Raw genomic sequence first — 20,588 nt, 5'->3', positions numbered from 1 at the left:
TCTGAGTGGTTGCTGCACACTGGTGGTGGTTGAGGAGAGACCCCCTCATGATTGTAAAGCACTTTGGGTACAATAAAGAATAAAGACAATACACAATAAAGCGCTATATAAATGTTTCCATCATTCATTTATTCAAGTCAAGTGGTAAGAAAAAATACTAAACCTCAAGTGATAATAAAAATGCTAATATAATGGCATTGGTCTTACACACTTGCACTGCTAGAGATACACTTGCTTAGATGACTCAAGTATTAAGATTAATAGAGGGAACATTTTGCTGAAGTATTCAAGGACAAATCCTGACAGGAAGTCATTCAGCAGATCTAAAACATAAATGAATAAATCAAATCTTAAAGAAACCAAAACCAAAAACTAATCCCAAATAATATGATGGCAATGAATCACAGGACTCAGTGTATCCAGGCAGCTGTAGCCTGATGCTTTAAAGGTGCTGTATGTAAGTTTTTACTCTACTAAAGCATAAAAATACCATAATATGTTTGCAGATATTTAAGAAACATGCTTAGTTAACATTTTTGTTTATCTGAAAAACAATGCAGTCAGTTATTCTCCTTTGAAAATGTGTGTTCTGGGCCGGAATGTCTGTCTCTGTTTTGGTTTGTGAAACCCGCCCACTGCCAGTTTACCCAATTGTATTTCGGCACCCGGGGTTGCCAGTTGGCGGGAAACACAGCGTATTTCATTTTAGTGATGGAAGCTGGCAAACGAAAGGGGTCAGAGCGTCAATCTGGCAAGGGGGTGGGTGAAGAAAACCCTCTCCAATATTTTGAATTTGGACTGCAATACCTAGTTCAACAACTTGGTGTCAATCCTACTGTACATACTGCACCTTTAATGTTTAGAAGAGGTGTGATCCAGGAGTGTTTTTGATCAGACCTTTTATTTAAACAAGCTCATAATGATACCAGACTCCATGACCATGGACTGACCACAGAACCAAGCAACATGGAAACATAATTTGCTTTTGTTTACATTTTATTGTACATTTTATTATCTGATGTCATTTATTGACATGATATAAAGTTATTTGCTCTACAATAAAATAACTGAAACTAAGGATGTCAGAGAGAGAGAGAGAGAGAGAGAGAGAGGAATTTTAGAACAGCTATTAGGAATGGAAATTATCTTCAGCATCTTTCCACAGGTGCAAGAAGCAAGTTTTATTAGTCTGGGGACAAGCTCTAGCTCCAAGGCCTAGGTAGGCTTCCTGTAATGTTTTTAATTGTACAGCAGAGGGGTGATTTAGTAATATCAAAAAACAAAAGAAAACAATATCTAGTTTATATAATGTGGATCTAATAGTCAGAAGGTGTTTTTTTTTTAATACATGCTGTGGTATTAGAGATTTGTCATTATGAATGAAATGAAAAATGAAAAAAAAAAATTTTATTCACATACATTGTTAGAATATTTAAACAATAGAAAACATCAATAATGACTGCGATGAAGACAGAGTCAGAGTGTGTGATCTGATATCATGCTGTTTTACACAAAGCACTACAAACAATGTGTAATATTAAGCATGAAAAGGAAGATGTCATTACAAAACATTATAGAAATTATGTGCTAATACTGATAATATTTAGATACACTGGACTGGCTATCTGTTGTCATTATTCTCAAAAAGAACTGACAACATTATGGATTATCTGTCATTAAACAAACAATTCCCAGTTGGTGGTCTAACTTAATAACCACTATAAAGAGTTGTGGTATCTGCACCTCACAGGCATGATAAAGAGAAGCATCAGTTTGACAGAGGTGGTCACTTAAGGCTTATCCTACTATGACCAGAGTGCTGTGGTCTCAGTGCCTCCTAGTGGATAGAAAAGTGTTGCAATGGTGGTTTGTAGCAACATCACTCTATATCTGATCTATGAGAAATGCATCACAAACAGTCATCTTGAATATTCATGTCTATAAATTGCTTTTTTTGTGTGTACAGACATGATTTATAATGAAGAATTACACAGTCTTCAATAATTTTCTGATTTGTGTGTATCTTGGCAACTCATCTCTATAACTGAATTTGAATAAAATTGAATAAAATAAAAATATATTTCACCAGGCAGATTTTTTGTATGTTGCTGGTTAGGTGGTTGTTTTCTTCCTTGCATTTTTGTTGTTCAATAATAGCTTTGCATGATAATCAGTCCTGTAAGAGTCATTTAGACTTCAACATTAAAAAGTTTTGATGAAATTCTATTGTATAGCAGCAAGTTATTTTCTGTATTGTAGATCTATATTTTTATTTTATTTCTTTTGTTTTCCATTGGCGCTTTAGCAATTCTATTGTGTGCAAATTGGGTATACTTATACAAAACATTTGTCAATAAAGTAACTGAAATTGTAAAATAATAAATAAATAAATTATTCTGCCATCATGGATTTTTTTGCTCATTTGTAACATTATTCTCTAATACAGGGCCTATATATAGCCTCTATATATATATATAGCACACAATGTTTTATAGTGAGCCACAGAGCCTTTTTACGTCGGCTATGTGTGTTGTGTATGTATATAATATATATTTGTGCAGCAGGCAGTTTTTGTGAGAGAGCAGAATCTCAGCATGTCACTGCACCTCTGCCTCTCTGCACCCTGTCCGCAGCTCGCCTCGCGCTCCGTGAGCTGACAGCTGCGCCGCGCATGCGCAGGGCGTCTCCACTGGCTCGCTCGGTGCTGAAGTTGGGCGGATGGACGGAAAACACCGCTGATGGAGATAAAACGGCAGCATGCAATCTCAACGCGTGATACCCCCGATATCCGCATAAACACGTGTAACGACACCCTTTTAGAAGACTGACATCTAGAACAAAAGGGGTAAGGCGACGCACGCTCTTTAACGGTCTCGGAGGTCCCGCTAGCTCACCAGCTAACGCGCTAGCCGTTGCTTCCTTGCGCTCAGAAAATCAAAGAGCGGCTGCGAAAATAGAATAAAGTGGCAGTTATATTTCGCCTGGGAAAAATAGCGCGGCTTTAGGGAACAGCTTGCCCATTACTTTCAATTGCACCGCGCTGTCTTGTGATGGAAATGATTAAGGCTTTACCTGCGATGACTTTAGTATAGATGCTGGTTGTGTCGCAAAACCCAGCGCGCTGCCTACCTAGACAGCATTTTTGGACATTATTCGAGTGGCTGAGATGTTCCAACAGCATTTATAACGCTCGCTGGCGTTTGGTGACTTCGTAGGGGCGTTTAAACCATCGTTAATGTTCTAACGATGCCCAAACATGCTGTCTAGGTAGGATCCTCAGTAGGTTTTGACACACAGCCGCGTTTGATTCCACAGACAGCCACTGCAACCGGGAATGAAGGCGAATAACGGGATGACAGACGTCTATATCACGGAACATCGTTTTATATTGTTATACTTATGAAATTGAACTATGACTTTTCGTCCTAATGTACCTTTTATATTACCTCTTTCGTAGCCGACCATTTTTTCACGATTGACCTTAAGTTAAATATATATTTTTTTGAGTTTGTATATTATTTCTGGGACTTGCCAGTAATTATTTTTCCTGCATTCAGTTATTGATGAGAGTTTCCTTCCGGAGGAGATCTGATTGCTCGACCATTCATCATCATCGAGTTGTGAAGTTCCTCCCATTCACTTGTGCTTCTGGTTTTACAATGCAGCTGGTTGTGTGAAACAATCTGTTTCATGTGGGGAACATTTCGGGTGTCAAATCAGATGATTTGTCACTGAATCCATTCATTAAAACCAAGCAGTAGTAACCCGCTCCACACAAATGAAGGCACAGATTTGTAGCCTACTTCCTTTTTTTTTTTTGCATTCTTTGTTTCACTATTGAACACTGAAATGAAACGGAAATACACTGAAAATGAAAGCCAGTAAATCTGTATGCTTCAATATACTTTCCATTACCGATATGCTTGGGTTTTTCCACATTTTGCTGTGATAGATAATGTAAGATTAATGTAGTATTGCAGTGAATTGCCTTGCAGAAATATTGACCTCTTTTCATTTGTCGATAAAACCTAGTTAAAACATAACTAAAATGTTTTTTTTTTTTTAAGGGTTATTGAGATTGCAATAGTGTTACCAGTGTCAGTTAGTAAAGGAGTACATGTAATCTACACATTAAATTTTATGGGGACAATAGCACTGCAATGCAATCTTTGCTTTCCAAAATTTAATGTCTTATAATAAATTCTTCACTAAAGACTCAAATTTACTAGTTAACCAGTTAACTTATCTAGTTTAATATTAATGAAATATTATTATTGGAATATTTTAATTAACACTCTTTGACTATATGAGTAATTAGCTATTTGATTTTTATCAGTACATTCAATAATTCATTTAAAGTAGCAATGAAATGAAAGTAGCAATGGAAAAGATCTTTTCAGACAGTTTAAATGCTTGCCTTGCATGTGTTACAAGCAAGAAGTCTGTCATTTTCAGTGGAACACTCTTAAGAATAAAGGTTCTTTATTGGCATCAATAGTTCTGTGAAGGACCTTGAACATCCATGGAACCTTTCAAATGCAGAAAAGGTTCTTTATAGTCAAAAAAGGTTCTTTAGATTTTTAAATTGTTCTTCAAATGGTCCTTTTAGGAACGGTTCACTGAAAGGTTCTTTTGGGAACCAAAAATTGTTCTTCTATGGCATCACTGCAAAAACACCCTTTTGGAAACTTTATTTTAAAGACATGAGGTCCAGTTATGACATGATTACATTATGCACATTATGACGTAGCATTACATATGCATGGATGAGTTGTTCAACATAATAAGATATTTAACATGCATTTAAAAATAGATAGGATGAATGCTTATTTCATGCTGACTTTAAGGTTCTTTGTGTTATTAATAAAAGTGTACATCCATTTTGCTTCATTTTGTCAAACAGGACATTATTATTCTTGTGGCAAACACTAATTAAATAAGAATTAGATTATAAGAAGTCTAGAAGTAATCAGATTAGATTTTGAGTGCAACCTTACAAGTTTGAGTAATATAAATTGTAATCAGTTTCAGAAACGATCTACCCAGCACTAACTGAGAATTACCATTAAACTTTTAGTTTGAAGTAAACTTAGTTTATTCAAGCTTGTTAGTATTTATAGCCCTAGATTAAAGCAGTTCTGATGCTTTCTTTCTGGTGTGATTTATTTCCCAGATGTCTTATCCTGGATCATTTAGCCCTTGACTCAAGGAAAGGGTGTGCCTGCAAATACCAGGTGTTTGAAACCTACCTCCACCCACCTCCCGCATTCTCCATCAGGCATGATAAGAGAAGATACAAGAGGCCACATTTTGTTTTCCAGCACTCTGCCCGTCTCAACGTTTGACATTACAGTCATGATTTTCTTACCTGATCTTCGGATGGATTGCTGCTAATTTGCATGGTAAGTTGGGGGGGGGGGGGGTGGCTCTCCTAGAGTGATTGCAAGTGCAGTGATGATGAGGAAAATCACAAGATGTGTTTGCCGAGCAGTGATGTGGTGTTGCGCAAGGTGAGAAATGTGGGTGAAATGGGCCCCTGTGATTATCACATGTATTAGAACTGCGGTGTGACATGTTTCTCGAGCTAGGCTTTGTGGGTAACGGCTCTCGGAGGCTTCTGTTGTGCAGCCAGCCATGGCCTATGCTATGCATCACTTGCTGCCCTGGAATGTGTATGGGGAAGGGCACAAGGCGCATGAGACTTCCAGTGGAAGAACGGGGTTAGACTGCGGCATCTGAGCATGCTCGCACTCAGAGGCATTTTCACACGTTATAATGTAATTCATGAGTGCAGACTGTAATGTATTTTAAGCAGGGAAGTGAGCGCTCAAATGCTTGTTGTTAGAAATACGTATGTGCAATTAAAGAAACCTCTTCTGTTATTTAGAATTTTAAAAATGCGTTCAAACTTTAAAAAGCATTCGTGATCCATTTAGCAGTCAATACTGGAACAGAAAAAGATTTCTTTGAAGATGTGGAGTGTGTGTGTGTGTTTAAAATTTATCTTTTGGGTAGATGTATCAATATCTGTAACGGAACCACATACCAAAGGCTGAAGAATTATTATGTCCCAGATACATGGACAAATAATAAATTACATGATATACATCCGGAAGTTTCAAACAGATTTTGAATCTCTTTTTAAACTAGATTTGATCAAGTGGTGTTTACCAGATGTCGCATAGGTCATACAAGACAGACACGTGCATTTTTCTTAAAGGTGAAGATCCTACTCAATGCATGTTCTGCAAGATTTCCCTTTCTGTCAAACATATTTGATTAGACTGTCCAGCTTTTAATGTATGTAGAAAACTCTTTTATGAAGTGAACTGACTTACAGTGCATTCAGGTTATACATTTTTTTTTTACCTAACATGTGTTCCCCTGGGAATCGAACCCACAACCTTTTGCACTGCTACCGCAATGCTCTACCACTGAGCCACAGGAACTTCTCTTCTCTGGAAAGCTCTTTTATTAACATAAATTATTACATGGTTCTCTGGAATACTTGATTGTCCAGGGCAATACTTTATCACTGACTATAGCTGATAAAATGTAATTATTAAAGGGAAAGTTCCCCCCAAAATGAAAATCCTGTCATCATTTACTCACCATCATGTTGTTGCAAACCTGTACGATTGATATTCTACTGTTGAAAACAAAAGAATATATTTTGAAGAATGTTTATAACCAAACATTTTTGGTGACTATTGACTTGTATTGTATGGGCAAAATCACTGAAACATTTCTCATAACAGCTTCTTTTATGTTCCACAGAAGAAAGAAAATCATACATAATGACAATGAACAGTTTTGAAAGAATGTTTACATGAAATTCACTGATAATATCTGAAAACAGAACGTGTATATTATCTGTGACAAGACAACAAAGTGGTATAGTTATTGGCTATTAATCTCAAAATAGCCAAATATTGTCTCATACATTGGTCTGTCACTAGTTTTTAGCACTGTGAATTCTTCTATATGATGATATATGACTTTCTGTGAAATCAGACTGAGTCTGGTTATATAATTGTTTTTTCCTCAATACAACTTCTTGTTTTACATATTGTGCAGAGCTGTTGGTCAATGCTCTAGATGTGAACAAAGGGACTCCTCAGTGTGTTTTGCATCAGGATGCATGTTTTCCATTGCCTGGCACTGAATAACTGATGGTAGTTATGATTTGCATATTTGGTTTATGTGGCTCCATTGGGGTCAACTCTCTGTTCACATTACATCCCAGACAAACTGAGCTTTCATCAAAAGGTAGCAGGGCTAAGTGTAAGGATGAATTTAGAGGTAAGGTTTCTGTTTCATGGTCTTTGTTTAACTAAATATTCAGAGTATTCATATTTTGGTGTATGTGAAATCAGTAATATTGATAGTATGTAATGAGACTAAGAAAACAGAACACTACTGTTACCCTAGTACAAGCACAATACTAATACTAAATAACAAACAAAATGTTTACTTTCATATGCAGTGTGCTTTATATATTTATTTTACAGAGCAAATTTTGTGTATCATATTTAATGCTGTTTTCTTACATAAAAATGGGCTGTTGTGTAGTTTTTGTCCTTATCACAGCAATGCATTTCAATCAGCAGTGAATCTTTAAATTATGCACCACACGTTGCGACAAAAAGTCAGCCAAACAAATGCCCTGTGGTTATGTGGTTATGGGATATTTACCAATACCATACTGGGAAACAATGACTTGATACTGTCCCAGACCTTCAGCCTGTCCATTTAGACTGTTTGTTCCTAAATATTTGGATCAGATGTCTAGGTGATGTGATATGATGTTTGTTCTGCCAAACCCTGCCAAAAGATCAGTTTCCAGAAAGCTTTGTGCTAACATGAACAAATCTGTTGAGGGCCTGGAGTGAGGCATCATGTTTACCAGGGTTTCCCAAAGTCTTTTGCCAAATTATTTATTTGCAGATCACACAAACATCTTGTTGAGCTTAAAGCGATTAATTGAATAGAGTAACGAGGCAAGTCCCATAAAGGCCACAATATACCTGAAGTGGTGCAGGAGTTAAATGGATAGTTAACTATGAAATTAAACATCTGTCAACATTTACCTTTATAGCTTTTGATACCATTTTGACAAAAAAAAAAAAATTAAGATTTTTTTACTTAATATACAAATATGTATATTATACATACATGCATACATATATTAATCAGTTATATCAGATATCACTGATCAAAATCACATATGATATAATTATCTTTTGGATTACTAGGCTCATGTGTATGCAAGTAAGGTGCTTCCATAGTACCGAGACCATATAGTCACTATTAATAAAACTGTCAAACAGAATAATCACCCATGTGTTTTAAAGACATGTTAATGGTATGGTGATGGATCACAGTTAGAGTGGAGCAGAGCTCAAAGTAACAACACTTGCTTATTTTCTCTCCTGATAGAGTGCTTCTTGGAAACACATGCAACGCAGTTAAAATGTTTGTGGTTAAAATCTTTTCTCTCATGTTGTATTTAACAAGCCAGGGATATTGGGAACCAAACATGGAAGAATTTATTGAAAACCATTTTATTTCACGTATGATCTCTGGATGCCGGTGTACAGGTAAAAATGTTGATTTGCATGGAGATTTATTTGTATTTGGTGCCAAGCCTCCATCATGAAATCTAAAATGAGAATTTGGTGGCTTTCAGTCTATGTTCATGTACTAGGAAGCTCCCAAATGTTGACAAAAATCACTTTACGCACATTTAAAATGTATGATTTTTTTTTTTTACGTACCTTATCTATTTATCTAATAATTAGTTTTCTCTTGAAGAACCTTTTAGGAAGGATTCATATGGTTTTATTTAATTTATTTTAAGAAACAGGAAGCAACAGCCATTGCATTTTATAAACAATTTACTTCCTAAAAGGAAAACTCTTGCATTTGCTCATGTGTTAGAACATGTGAGATCCCACACTACTATACTGCCAGTGTGTGTTCAGGGCTGGGGGAGTGAACGCTTCAGCCACACCAACATCTCTCTCACCCTCCTACAGCTCAAACTAATTTAGCGTCTTGCCAGAGGAATGAATGTGTAGTCTGAAGAGGGGATTTCTTTACTTTCTGTCTCTCTGTCTGTCTGCCTACCTCTCAGTCTCTCACATGCATTCTTGTAGATTTCAGCTGAATAAGCATCTGACAGTAGAGTAGGAAACGGTCCAACAAGCTCAGAAACTGAGCATCCTTATGATCCCTTCCATTGGAAAAGCTACAATAAATCCCTCCCTGGAATCTGCAAATCATTAATCATCTCTCTCGGTCTAACTTTAGATTTAGAAACATCTGTAGTTAACAAGATACTTCAGCTAACACAGTTCCCAAGCCCCCACTGCTTTGTTTCTAATCAGATGTGTCTGTCCACAGCCTCAGAGTGTGAGTGGAGTTGAAATGAGGAAAAGGCAGCAGGGACGCATTGAAGGACCCCCACAGGCGCCTGGTCACCCGAGGCCCAACACCTGCTGTCTGTGTTGGTGTGGATGCTGCAAATGCCTCTGGTACACCCCATCCTTCGTTATGTTCTGCTGTAAAGATGTAGTTGCGTGGTAGCTATTTGCTTAACAATGAGATTTACATTGAGCAGCAAGTATTTTATCACCATTACCTGCCTCAGGTACATTACCGTTCAAAAGTTGGTAAGATTTTTAAATATGTTTTTGAATTCATTTGATCAAAAATACAGTAATAACAAATATTTTTACAATTTAAAACAATGCAAAGCTGATTTTTTGGCAGGTATTACTCCAGTCTTCAGTGTCACATGATCCTTAAGAAATCAAATTATTATGCTGATTTGGTCATCAAGAAACATTTCTTCTTATTATTAATGTTGAAAACAGCTGCTTACTATTTTTTGTGGAAACGGTGATACTTTCTTTTCTTCCCAGAATTCATTTATATTTATTTAAAAACGAAATCCTTTGTAACATTATAAATATCTTTCTGTCACTTTTGATCAATTGAATGTATCCTTGCTGAATAAAAGTCAAAAAACAAAAACAAAAAAATCTTACTGACCCCAAACTTTTAAACCGTAATGTATATGCAAAATTTTTGTGGGCTTACTCTTAATTTAGTTTGAGCAGGTGTTGCCATTTTACTTTTCCATGCTTTTAGTATTTTGTAACATGAGTTTTAACTAACAAAACTAGATTTATCATTGGATTTTATGAATTCTGTGGTGGTTTCATACTAGAATTACTTGGTTAGTCTCACTTTAAAACATTCCATCCTCTTTGCTGAAATTACAGAAATTTGTATTAATAATATAAAATTTCAGAAAGGTTGTTAAATATATCTTCAGGTTGACACTATAATATAAACTCAAACCTTGACTGAGCAATGGGGATTTTAGCTTTCTGCTAGGCAGCCTGTTAATTTTTAACATGTATTGCCATTGTGTAAATTACCAAGCTATAATTAATATAATTTTATGAGTTTAAGCAAAACATATTTTGCATTGTTATATGTTAGCATGGCCTTTTAAAATCCTCCGACAGGAATATTAAGAAAAATATTTGGAAGACGGTTTGTCTCAGTATGCAAGCTAACATTGCACATTTATTTTGTTGATTATTGAGTGCACTTTTAAGCAGGAGTACAACACAAATATCAGTGTCACTAATACTAATGGGAAGAAAACAACCTGTCTTTATCCACAGCTGGTCCATTATTTTATTTTAAATTTTATATTTCATTTCATGTATTTTTAAATCGTGTCCACAAACACACACATTACATTAGAATGAAATTCTGGCTGCTGTAACTCTTTAAAAAAATTGCAAGAAAAGGTGTTCTTTAAAGAGTTAAATTGGCTTTTAAAAATGGGAAAAATGGGAAAAAAAGCACTTGGAGTTTGAGGCTGGGCCACTGAACAAAGAAAGATTGGAAAGGCCATAACACAGCTTGCAGGGGGACTATAAATAACATGAATGAATACAAATATTGCATGAAATAAAGAAAACATTGAAGAGGCAATACAAACCCTACTCTGTAACCTCGGGTTTCCACAGCCATCCCCCCACTACACACTGCCATTATCTGCACAGTAAATGGCTATTTCTGTCCCACATCACATGCAAAACAGCTGTGTAGTACATGTTATATATTTAGAGACTTGTCAGCTTGTCGAACCCCATGGCTAACAAACCCAATTATACTTGCTCTACAGAGACTTGAACTTAGTAACACAATGGATGTTCACCTGTAATTTGTAGCTTAGTTTCAATAAATGCTCTTTTTGGACTAGAGGAGGAATTTTAGTACTTATTGACTATGGTTAGACTTTTACTGAAAGTCAGTTTTTTTTCCAAACTTGGGGCCAGAAGGGAGTTAGAGAAACATTTAAAGGGATAGTTCACCCAAAAAAAAAATTCTGTCATTAATTACTCACCCTCATGTCGTGTCAAACCCGTAAGACCTTGTTCGTCTTCGGAACACAAATTAAGATATTTTTTTTTTTTATGAAATCCGAGAGTTTTCTGACCATCCATAGACAGCAACACAACTGAAATACTCCCAAGCCCAGAAACGTAGCAAGGACATCTTTAAAACAGTCCATGTGACATCAGGGGTTCAACCGTAATTTTACGAAGCTACGAGAATACTTTTTGTGCGCAAAGAAAACGAAAATAACGACTTCAACAATTCTTCTCCTAAACGTGATACTCTTTCCACAATGGTGGCACACCGCAGCAGACGGGATGAGAAGGAGATGAATTGTTGAATAAACTCGTTACTTTTGTTTTCTTTGTGCACAGAAAGTATTCTCGTAGCTTCGTTAAACTCCGGTTGGACCCCTGATGTCACACGGACTATTATAACGATCTCCTTGCTACCTTTCAAAAACTTGGGAACATTTAAGTTGCATTGCTGTCTATGGAGGGTGAGAAAGCTCTCGGAATTCATCAAAAATATCTTAAATTGTGTTTTGAAGATGAACAAAGGTCTTACGGGTTTGCAATGACATGAGGGTGAGTAATTAATGAAATAATTTTCATTTTTGGGTGAAATATAACTTTAAGAAGTAAGAAACAGTAAGAAAAACAGTTTGGTGACTATTATTATTACTTTTTAAATTATGGAGTAAATTACAGTATAAATGGCCCTAGGTTTGTACTTATTAAATATATATGTATATATATATATATATATATATATATATATATATATATATATATATATATATATATATATATATATATATATATATATATATATATATATATATATATAATATTTTGTAGAAGGGGAGAAATTTAGTGTTTACTCAAAAATCGCTGGTAAATTTTATATTTTATAAATCTTAAAAATGTTTTTTTTCTATAACTTTGAAAAATATTTTTTACAGTTTGAGCCATTAAGAAGTTTAAAAATCACTGGTAAAGAATATAATATACCATCTTTTATTTCAAAGTGAAAAATTGAAAACTTTTTTATAGGTAGCATCTGAACGGCTATGTACTGTACTTAAATCACAGCTGTTAGTCTAGTTTTACCATACGTTTATAACCTTGCAAGATGATCAACTCAACATGTTTCAAATGCCACAGAGACTTTGCTGTGTCTGACACTTCTCTTCTCACCCTAGGAATGAAGACAGAAGGGAACGTTCAGAGAGGCAAACATGTACAAAGATGGATAGCATAGAAGCAACAGAGGAACAGTGAGTTATTAGAAACGTCTATTGTTGTTCACAGACAAGATGTTTGGTGCTTTTTTTTATAATACTTGTGTTCATACCTCCCCAACATCCTGTTAAAATGAGTGAAATCATCTAAAATCTCACACAGTCTGTTACCAAGTCCTTTTTGGGGCAAATTAATTTCCAATTAAGTGCCTTTTAATACATTTCCATACAGTTTATTTACTGACAGCTGAAGTAAAGATCTTTTATATGGGTAGTTCCTGCTTTTTTTCATTGTCTCCCGTTTGAGCATCCCACACTGGATGAGGTGATTGCCTGGTCACGGAGCTTTGAGATGATGATGCGCTCTCCAGAGGGGAGGGATGTTTTTCGGGAGTTCTTGCGGTCTGAGTACAGTGAAGAAAACCTGATGTTCTGGATGGCCTGTGAGGAACTAAAGAAAGAAACCAACCCATCAGTTATCAATGAAAAAGCCAGGATCATTTATGAAGACTACGTCTCCATTCTTTCGCCAAAAGAGGTTAGAATACATGATGCTGTCTGTGTCTGCAATACAACAGTTAACAAAACATGACAACATAAAAATGTAAGATATTCAAATTACATTAATAACAAAACTAAATATATTCTCTAGCATTTTTTTGTGCGCAAACATATTCTGAATCGTTAGTGAGTTTTTTTTGCCACCTGACAAAAAAATGTGATTTTTGATATTCATGGGTTCATATGGGTGTGTTTTTTTCTATACACAACTGTAGCTGGAAACATCACATCTGTTTTGCTTAGCTCATTAATTAAAAAAAAAAAAATAGCCATAGTGTGCTGATTTTTTTTTTTTTGGAGGTGGGGGCATTTTTTTCTACAAGTTATTTTTGCTGTAAATATTTTGCACAAAGCTTTATGGTAATGATTATTTATTCTTATAAAAAAGGGCCAAACCACATAAAAATATACAAGCAGTTTTTTTATACACAATAAATTCTCAAAATGGTCAGTTTTTAGGTCAAAGTTTTTTTTGCCATGTTTTAAGAAAAATGGACCTAGTCTCCAAATAAAAAAACAACAACATATTTTGAATTTCAATATGCAATATACTGAATATAGTGAAATCTTCCACGCAAAATATAAACATATATTTACATATAATCTTCACGTAAAGTTGTTGATCTTTACATTTGTTGTCGGCCGGCAGGTCAGCTTGGATTCACGCGTGAGGGAAGGCATCAACCAAAGCCTGGCAGAACCCAGAAGTACAATGTATGAGGAGGCCCAGCTTCAGATCTACACCCTCATGCACAGAGACTCCTTCCCCCGATTTCTCAACTCATCTGTTTACAGGGATCTCCTTAACAGCAAGAGGGCCTGCTTAGACACCTAGGTTTCAGCAAGAAGATTTGTGACAAAAAAAGCCCCAAGGTGCCACTTTCAAAAGGTGTGATGTTTCTTATTTCAAGAGTGAGTAGTTAAGCAATTCTGAGCATCCACTAGTGACCCTGAAGTTCAGTTCTGTTTAAGTGCCAATATGAGCTGCTCAGGCAACTGTGACACAGAAAAAAAACCATGTAGGAAATCTGACAGATGCATACTTCCTACTGTGTCTTTTTCATTCACCTGTTTTGTCTCTTTTGACTCCTCAAATCTCCTCTCTCTTCCTGTTTACATCACCTGTTCACTTTTTCTCTCTGTGTTCTTTCTACCTGATCCTTTCCATCTTTTATGCCTCGCATATCTGAGGACAGCTGAATAATGTTATCATTATTAGTTTTTAAAGAAAATCAAAAAACAACGGATAAGCGGTAGATGTTAAGCTAGAAAACCTTTGCATGATACAAGGTTATGGAATTTACTCCAGTTTGACATTTAAGCCCCGGACTACAATGTTGTTGTTTTTTTTTGATGCTGTCATGGGGAGAGAACATTGTAAATCTCTCATAAGCGAAGGGAAAATTAGCTGTGCCAAATGTTTTGTAAAAGAGAAGCTGGGAAGCGTAACCGCCGTCCAAACTCTGTCTTTGCGTGTCGACAGTTCTTTAACTGGGAAACATAAGGGCTAGCTAGTGTTGTGATTGGGCAGCTAAATGAATCATGAACATTTCTTTCTCTCTGCAAAAATCACAATGCCACTGAGTAAGGGCACAAAAGCTGCTGATGCTGGTGACGACACAGTTTATTGTGTGAGTCCTCCTAGCCCCTCCCAGTCCATTACTAACAGAGAGAAGCACAGGTACTGTATGTCATGGGCTGTAAGCTTCGCCGGATTGACCGAGAATTGCTTGAAAATCACTCACCAACGTTCTGGAGGTTCTTAAAAGAGCTTCAAATTGTCTTACACATTAAAGAAATGTATTTTATTAAACAAAAGTGTAGTGAACACTATGCCTTGTTTTTGAGAGTTACACTAGGTCTATTTAAACTAACTGTGATCGCCGAGACCTGCTCATTGAGGTGGTGCGACAGAGTCGGATCCATCAGGGAAACTTTTCTCTGCCTCTCGAGTCCAAATGTTCTTGAAACGAGGAGCGGTCGTTTTCACAGCTCGGAAAACCGCAGGTTATCGAAAAAAACGAAAACAAAAAACCGAAAGCAAGTCGGTCTTTTTTTATAATACTTTTTTCCAGCATGCGTTTCTTCTGTTGTGTCATGTACACATTGCAATACTCAACCCAGATATGATGTGAACCTTTGCGGGAAGCATCACGTTGAAGATGATACATGATACAAAAAATGATTTCCTTTCGAGGTTTAGACGTGTGTCCCTCGAGAACATGTTGTTGGATTCAAAATTGAATGTTGCTGTTCAATTTTCTAGACATTTATGTGCTATTGCATTCGCAGCAGTCAGTGCATGAGAACACGATATTTAAAATACTGGTGTGTTAAACCACTCTCTCACCTTTTAGCAGAGAAATTCAAGAGTGAATTGCATTTAAACCAATGTTTTTTGGTCACCACACCCAACCTCAAAGTGTCACTTTCCCTGAACTCTTGTGCCAATGAATGAACGTTTGTTAAGTAAGTCATGATCAAGTGTGTTGTTGGGTTTTCTTACTGGTGCTCTGAGAGTTAAGTGCCAGTCACTCTGCAGGTTTACCACATTAAAATGAAGACCTTTGTCACTTTACAGAGTGCATAGATATCCTTCTTTGAAGTATTCAAGTGTTTGAGCATCAGCCAATGTGAGTAGGTCCTTTATTTATGTTGTTTTATAAACCGAATAGGTGTTACCTAGTAGTTTACTTACTGAAGCAGCGAACCATCACAGGAAGCTTGGCTTTCTAACATTTCTAAAACAAAATGATTGAATTTTCTTGTTTGTTTTAAAAGAAAAAGAAAAAAATCATGTCATTAAAGAAATGAGCAATAAATCAAAATTGTCTTGCTCTAAAAAAAGAAAAGAAGAAAAAGACCCTGCATGCCACATGGACATTTACTGTACCAAACTATCTTTGAGGGGGGTAACTGACATACATTTACTGTAAGTTTTATGATAAATGTCAATGAAAATTAACTTGACTGTATGACTATTTCAATCCGTACATGTCAGTAATCCAGGAAGTCCAATGTCATAGAAGTCATTGAAACTACTGGACAGGGAACAGAGGAAATATATGATTATTTAAAGCAGATATGGATAATCGAAGATAATAGAAGATAATCATGTTCATTTAAATGATAAAAAATTTGAAACATACCTCTGAAGTTCTTATTATTGACAAAAAATGTGAGGCAAATAAAGAACGGAAGTTTGTGTAGTATTATGCTACTATATTTGGCTGCAGATGGAATCTTTTAATAAAACCTATCGTAAAAAAGTTTCACAGATTCATCAAATTTGACATTTTCACTTATTATTAATTGGACTGCAGATTATACAAAAACATGCAATGTCTCATTTGGTCCCGTTTACAGTGAACCATCCTTTAGAGAGTATTTGTCTGTTTCATTTCAATGCCTCAACTTTATTTTTGCTGCTAATGTTTTATCCGATTTCGAGAGTTTAGGAGTTTTTCACTTGACTGCTGTCACAGTGATGGCTAACAGCTGTTGATAATGATTTTATCAGCTTGGTATGACTTGGAAAAACAACCTTTCTTGGCAAAAGGCTCCTTTTCTAAGCAAATGAAGTGGAGCCTGTGTTATGTGATTATAGAAGCGTCTCGTTTTCATTGGTTTTCCACTACCTCTCGTTATGCTTAGTTATTTTTTTCTCATCTAGTTAATGTTAAATGTTTATTTTGATCTACTTGAAGCCTAATACTGTAATTGAGATGGGTTTACAAAGAAGAGTAGCATTTTCTTTTGTTTGTTTGTCAAATTGTTTGTTTTTTTTAGCATAATTATGATATATACTCACAAAGAGTTCAGGAAGCGTACTGTTTAAGGGCTAATCCCATATTGCCTATGCAAATATCTTAATTGTCATATTGGAATAATTAGTGACTGAGGAATGTTTTCCTGAAATTGGGTGAAACTGGTTTACATTTGCCCTTTTTTCTGATATTCCTTAGTCTCTTCGGTCACATAATATGTCATATATAAATTCCTTCTTGATAAAAAAGCTACTCAATTAAGATTGAAATAAATCTGTGTTTTGTCTACTGTGGGTTAACAGTTCACTATTGATGTAAAGTGCATATTGAATGTAAGGTACTGTGCATGCTGAAGTTTATTTGTTCAAGTGATGGAAAACTCTGCATTGGGCAGGAGGGAAGTAATTGAATTATTTGTGGATGAAGCGAGTGTCTATTCTTGCTTTTAAGGGTGCTTCAGTCTTTTTTGCGAAGGTTGAAGGGCTACTTTGGGCACTTTAAACACGCTTTTCACGAACAAGAATATCTACCTCTTGGTTCTGTTCTCTCAATATGCTTAATATAGAAGACCGAGCCTTGAAAAACAACGTAGCTCTCACACATTTCGATTGTTTTGACTTGGTTTAGAGCCACTGGTGAACTGCCAGGCGCTTTTTAGGGACTGAATTTTAGCTCAACCTCATTGATTAAACTTCTCATCCTATAGTATGTTATTTTGTTCCTGTTTAAACAAAAGATTGACAGTTTGTGCCCATGCAAAGACACATATTCTGCTTTAAGAAAACACTCATTTATTCCTGTATCTGTTATAGCATGTGCCTGCGTTATGTGATATACGGATTGTTGTAATTACAGAAAAGACGTGTTAACAGCAGCACTCGGTAGACACGGCATTACTAGTGTGCTACACCTTTCACAATTCTTCATTGTAAGCACATGAAATATGCTCTTTACATTCATAAGACATCAGTGCCATTGTTTTGAAGGGTTATGCAGGGTAACCTGAATTTTAATGACCCTCAATATTGCAAGAAGGAAGGCTTCATGTATATCAGCTTTTCTTTCATTGAATCATTTTTCACTATCACATGAAATTGGAAAGAGATCAGGTAACATTTTTCATTCAAATTTGTTGCCTGACTTTAAAATCATTATTCATAGTTCATTTATTGTTGTGTTTCTAAAGCCTCATGGTGGATTCTGAATAGTTGTTTATATCAGTTCACAATTACATTCCGATTGTTTTCATGATTAAACAGCCTGACTATGACTAACTTCACAGAGTAAATGCTGAATTATTTAATTTCTACATTTTATTGCTAAAACATTGTATACCACAAACTTTACATATTAAAACAATCACACAAACAACCTGCCAGTTACAATGGTTGGATATTTATATCTAAAAATACCAAACGATTTCAAAATTATTGACAAAAATTATCAACTGATATAATTTCATGGCATCTTTCAGACTCTGGAGGGAAACTGACTTCTGTATCACAGTTTATCACAGTCACCCTGAAGTGCCTTGAATGTTTAGGCCATGATCTATGATTTATCGTTAATATCCCAAGGGAAGATGTTTGTCTTTTAAAGCCTGTGCTCTTCTCTAGGACTGAATGCATGATGCACGCTTTAAGCAAAAGACATTTGCACATGCAGAAAGATGTTAAAGCCAAGATCTTTGGAAATAAGTGTGAACTGATAGTATTTTAGCATTTTAGTCATTCAGCTTCTGTCATTGTCCTCTGATCAAAACAAACAAACAAAAAAAAAGCAACTTTTTTTTTTAACTCATCATCATCTTGAAGTTGTGCTTATTATATAAGTGTTTGGTGCTTATTATATGTCACGTAATGAAATATCCAACCTGTCATCCCATTGTCACAATATTTTTTTCTTACAGAATACAGACTTACCCTGTTTTGTTTTTCCTCGGATCAGACACAGATCAGTCCTTCACTGAAGGCGTTCTTTAGAGCTGTGCCATGATACGAGCCCTAATAAATCACCTATTTTAATATAAACTATTTTAAAATGATCTAGTATTTAATCATAGTTCTGTTGTTTTTAATACCGGGGACAAACTATAATGCCTTTGTAAATTATAATAACTCATAGGAGAAAAATGATCTTTTATATTCGGCATGCTTTTGCTATTCAAAATAGTTTAGTTAACACAATACTGTACAAGTATATATAGAAGTACTGCAATCTGCAGACAATAACACTGAATCTCCCAGAAGAGTTTTAAAAATGGACATACTGTATATTGGAAGTATTAGAGGTTTCTTTATAGGTAATCATATTTAAATACAGTATTCTGTGCTGAACTCTCAAAACGTGGTGAAATGACTGAAATTACTTATAGTAATGAAGTTAGTTTCTTGTTTCAGTTTCTTTCAAGAAAGGCAGTACTGGTTTATTGACAATTGAACCCAGGCGAATGGGCATCTTTCAGATCACATGTACTCCTGCATGAACACTTTAAAAACAGAGAACAAATGTATTTGTAGACATCAAATAAAGTGACTTACAATATGGTGCTGCTTCTGTCTGTCTAACACATAATAACATACTGTACTTAATAGCTGAAGAGCAAAATAACTGTCATTTGTGGAACAATGTATAACACTAACATGAAAAGTTATTTTATACACACTTCTTAATCTGTGCACGGTTTAAAAGAAAAATATCTCCTGATATTGTAGCAATAGTTGTTTGGCAGTTTAACGCATATATCACAGGAATGACATGTCAAGTAATTGACTTTTTCAAGCTCACATGCATGAGAACTGTACTGAAGACTTATCACATTCTCCTCAGAGGATTCACATGAACTCTGATTTAGGAAGATCTCCACATCAGACTCTTTGCTTAAATGCATTTTTTCTGGTTGCAATGTGTTAAACTACTTTTGTCTTTATTCCCCAGGCAACAATATTATAAGCTCTAGAGTGCATTAAAAGTACTGGCATTCTCATATTTTCTGTAATGATTGTCTAACATGTGCCAAAATTTTATATATATATATATATATATATATATATATATATATATATGAAGACAAACTGTCCAGACACATTGTATCATATCTGTTTTGTGAACTCCACTTTATAATTGCATGTTAGGTTAACAGCAGACTGACACAAATGAAGAGGTCTTATAAAATAGCTGAAGTATGTTATTTAAAAAAAAAAAAAAAAAAGGTTTTAGTCAAGTCTATACAAACAAGCAAAATATGTGATTAAATTCATATACGGTGCCAGGCAAAAGCTTGGAGACAACTAGTCATTTATTATTCATGTTTTTCACATTTTGAATACTAGTGAAATCATCAAAACTATGAAATAACACAAATGAAACGAGGATGATTAAATAGAAATAATACATTTAAATATTGCTTTTGTAAAGAAATTCATACATAGTTACAAATAATATTTGTTTACGAAACAAATTGTTTTTAATTGTTAAATCATAAAATTTTAAATCAAAATAGATCATGAGAAAAACATTTGTCAGATGTGATGGTGGATCTTTTGACTGATACTGTATACAGATGTACAAATGAAATGAGGACAAAATTCAGA

General features: G+C 35.2%; 1 protein-coding gene across 1 annotated transcript; it reads left to right on the top strand.

Annotated features, from left to right (window-relative positions):
- The first annotated feature begins 2,664 nt into the window (after positions 1 to 2,664).
- Positions 2,665 to 19,541, top strand: LOC109100407 (regulator of G-protein signaling 17-like). Its single transcript, XM_042736884.1, has 6 exons — positions 2,665 to 2,845; positions 5,174 to 5,402; positions 9,406 to 9,536; positions 12,629 to 12,704; positions 12,975 to 13,205; positions 13,878 to 19,541. Exons 2-6 carry the CDS (start codon positions 5,400 to 5,402, stop codon positions 14,061 to 14,063), a joined length of 627 nt encoding a protein of 208 aa, XP_042592818.1. The 5' UTR covers positions 2,665 to 2,845; positions 5,174 to 5,399; the 3' UTR covers positions 14,064 to 19,541.
- The last annotated feature ends 1,047 nt before the right edge of the window (positions 19,542 to 20,588 follow it).

Source organism: Cyprinus carpio, chromosome B13, assembly GCF_018340385.1.
Source record: "Cyprinus carpio isolate SPL01 chromosome B13, ASM1834038v1, whole genome shotgun sequence".
Classification (NCBI taxonomy): Eukaryota; Metazoa; Chordata; class Actinopteri; order Cypriniformes; family Cyprinidae; genus Cyprinus; species Cyprinus carpio.
The sequence above is the reverse complement of the archived record's forward strand: the minus strand, read 5'-3'. Positions and strand labels throughout refer to the sequence as shown.

Bases quoted from the DNA above. Each gene is read 5' to 3' on its own strand.
- LOC109100407 (XM_042736884.1), top strand. The intron at 9,537-12,628 runs GTACACCCCATC...TTCTCACCCTAG, and splicing joins GGATGCTGCAAATGCCTCTG to GAATGAAGACAGAAGGGAAC. The intron at 13,206-13,877 runs GTTAGAATACAT...GTCGGCCGGCAG, and splicing joins CCATTCTTTCGCCAAAAGAG to GTCAGCTTGGATTCACGCGT.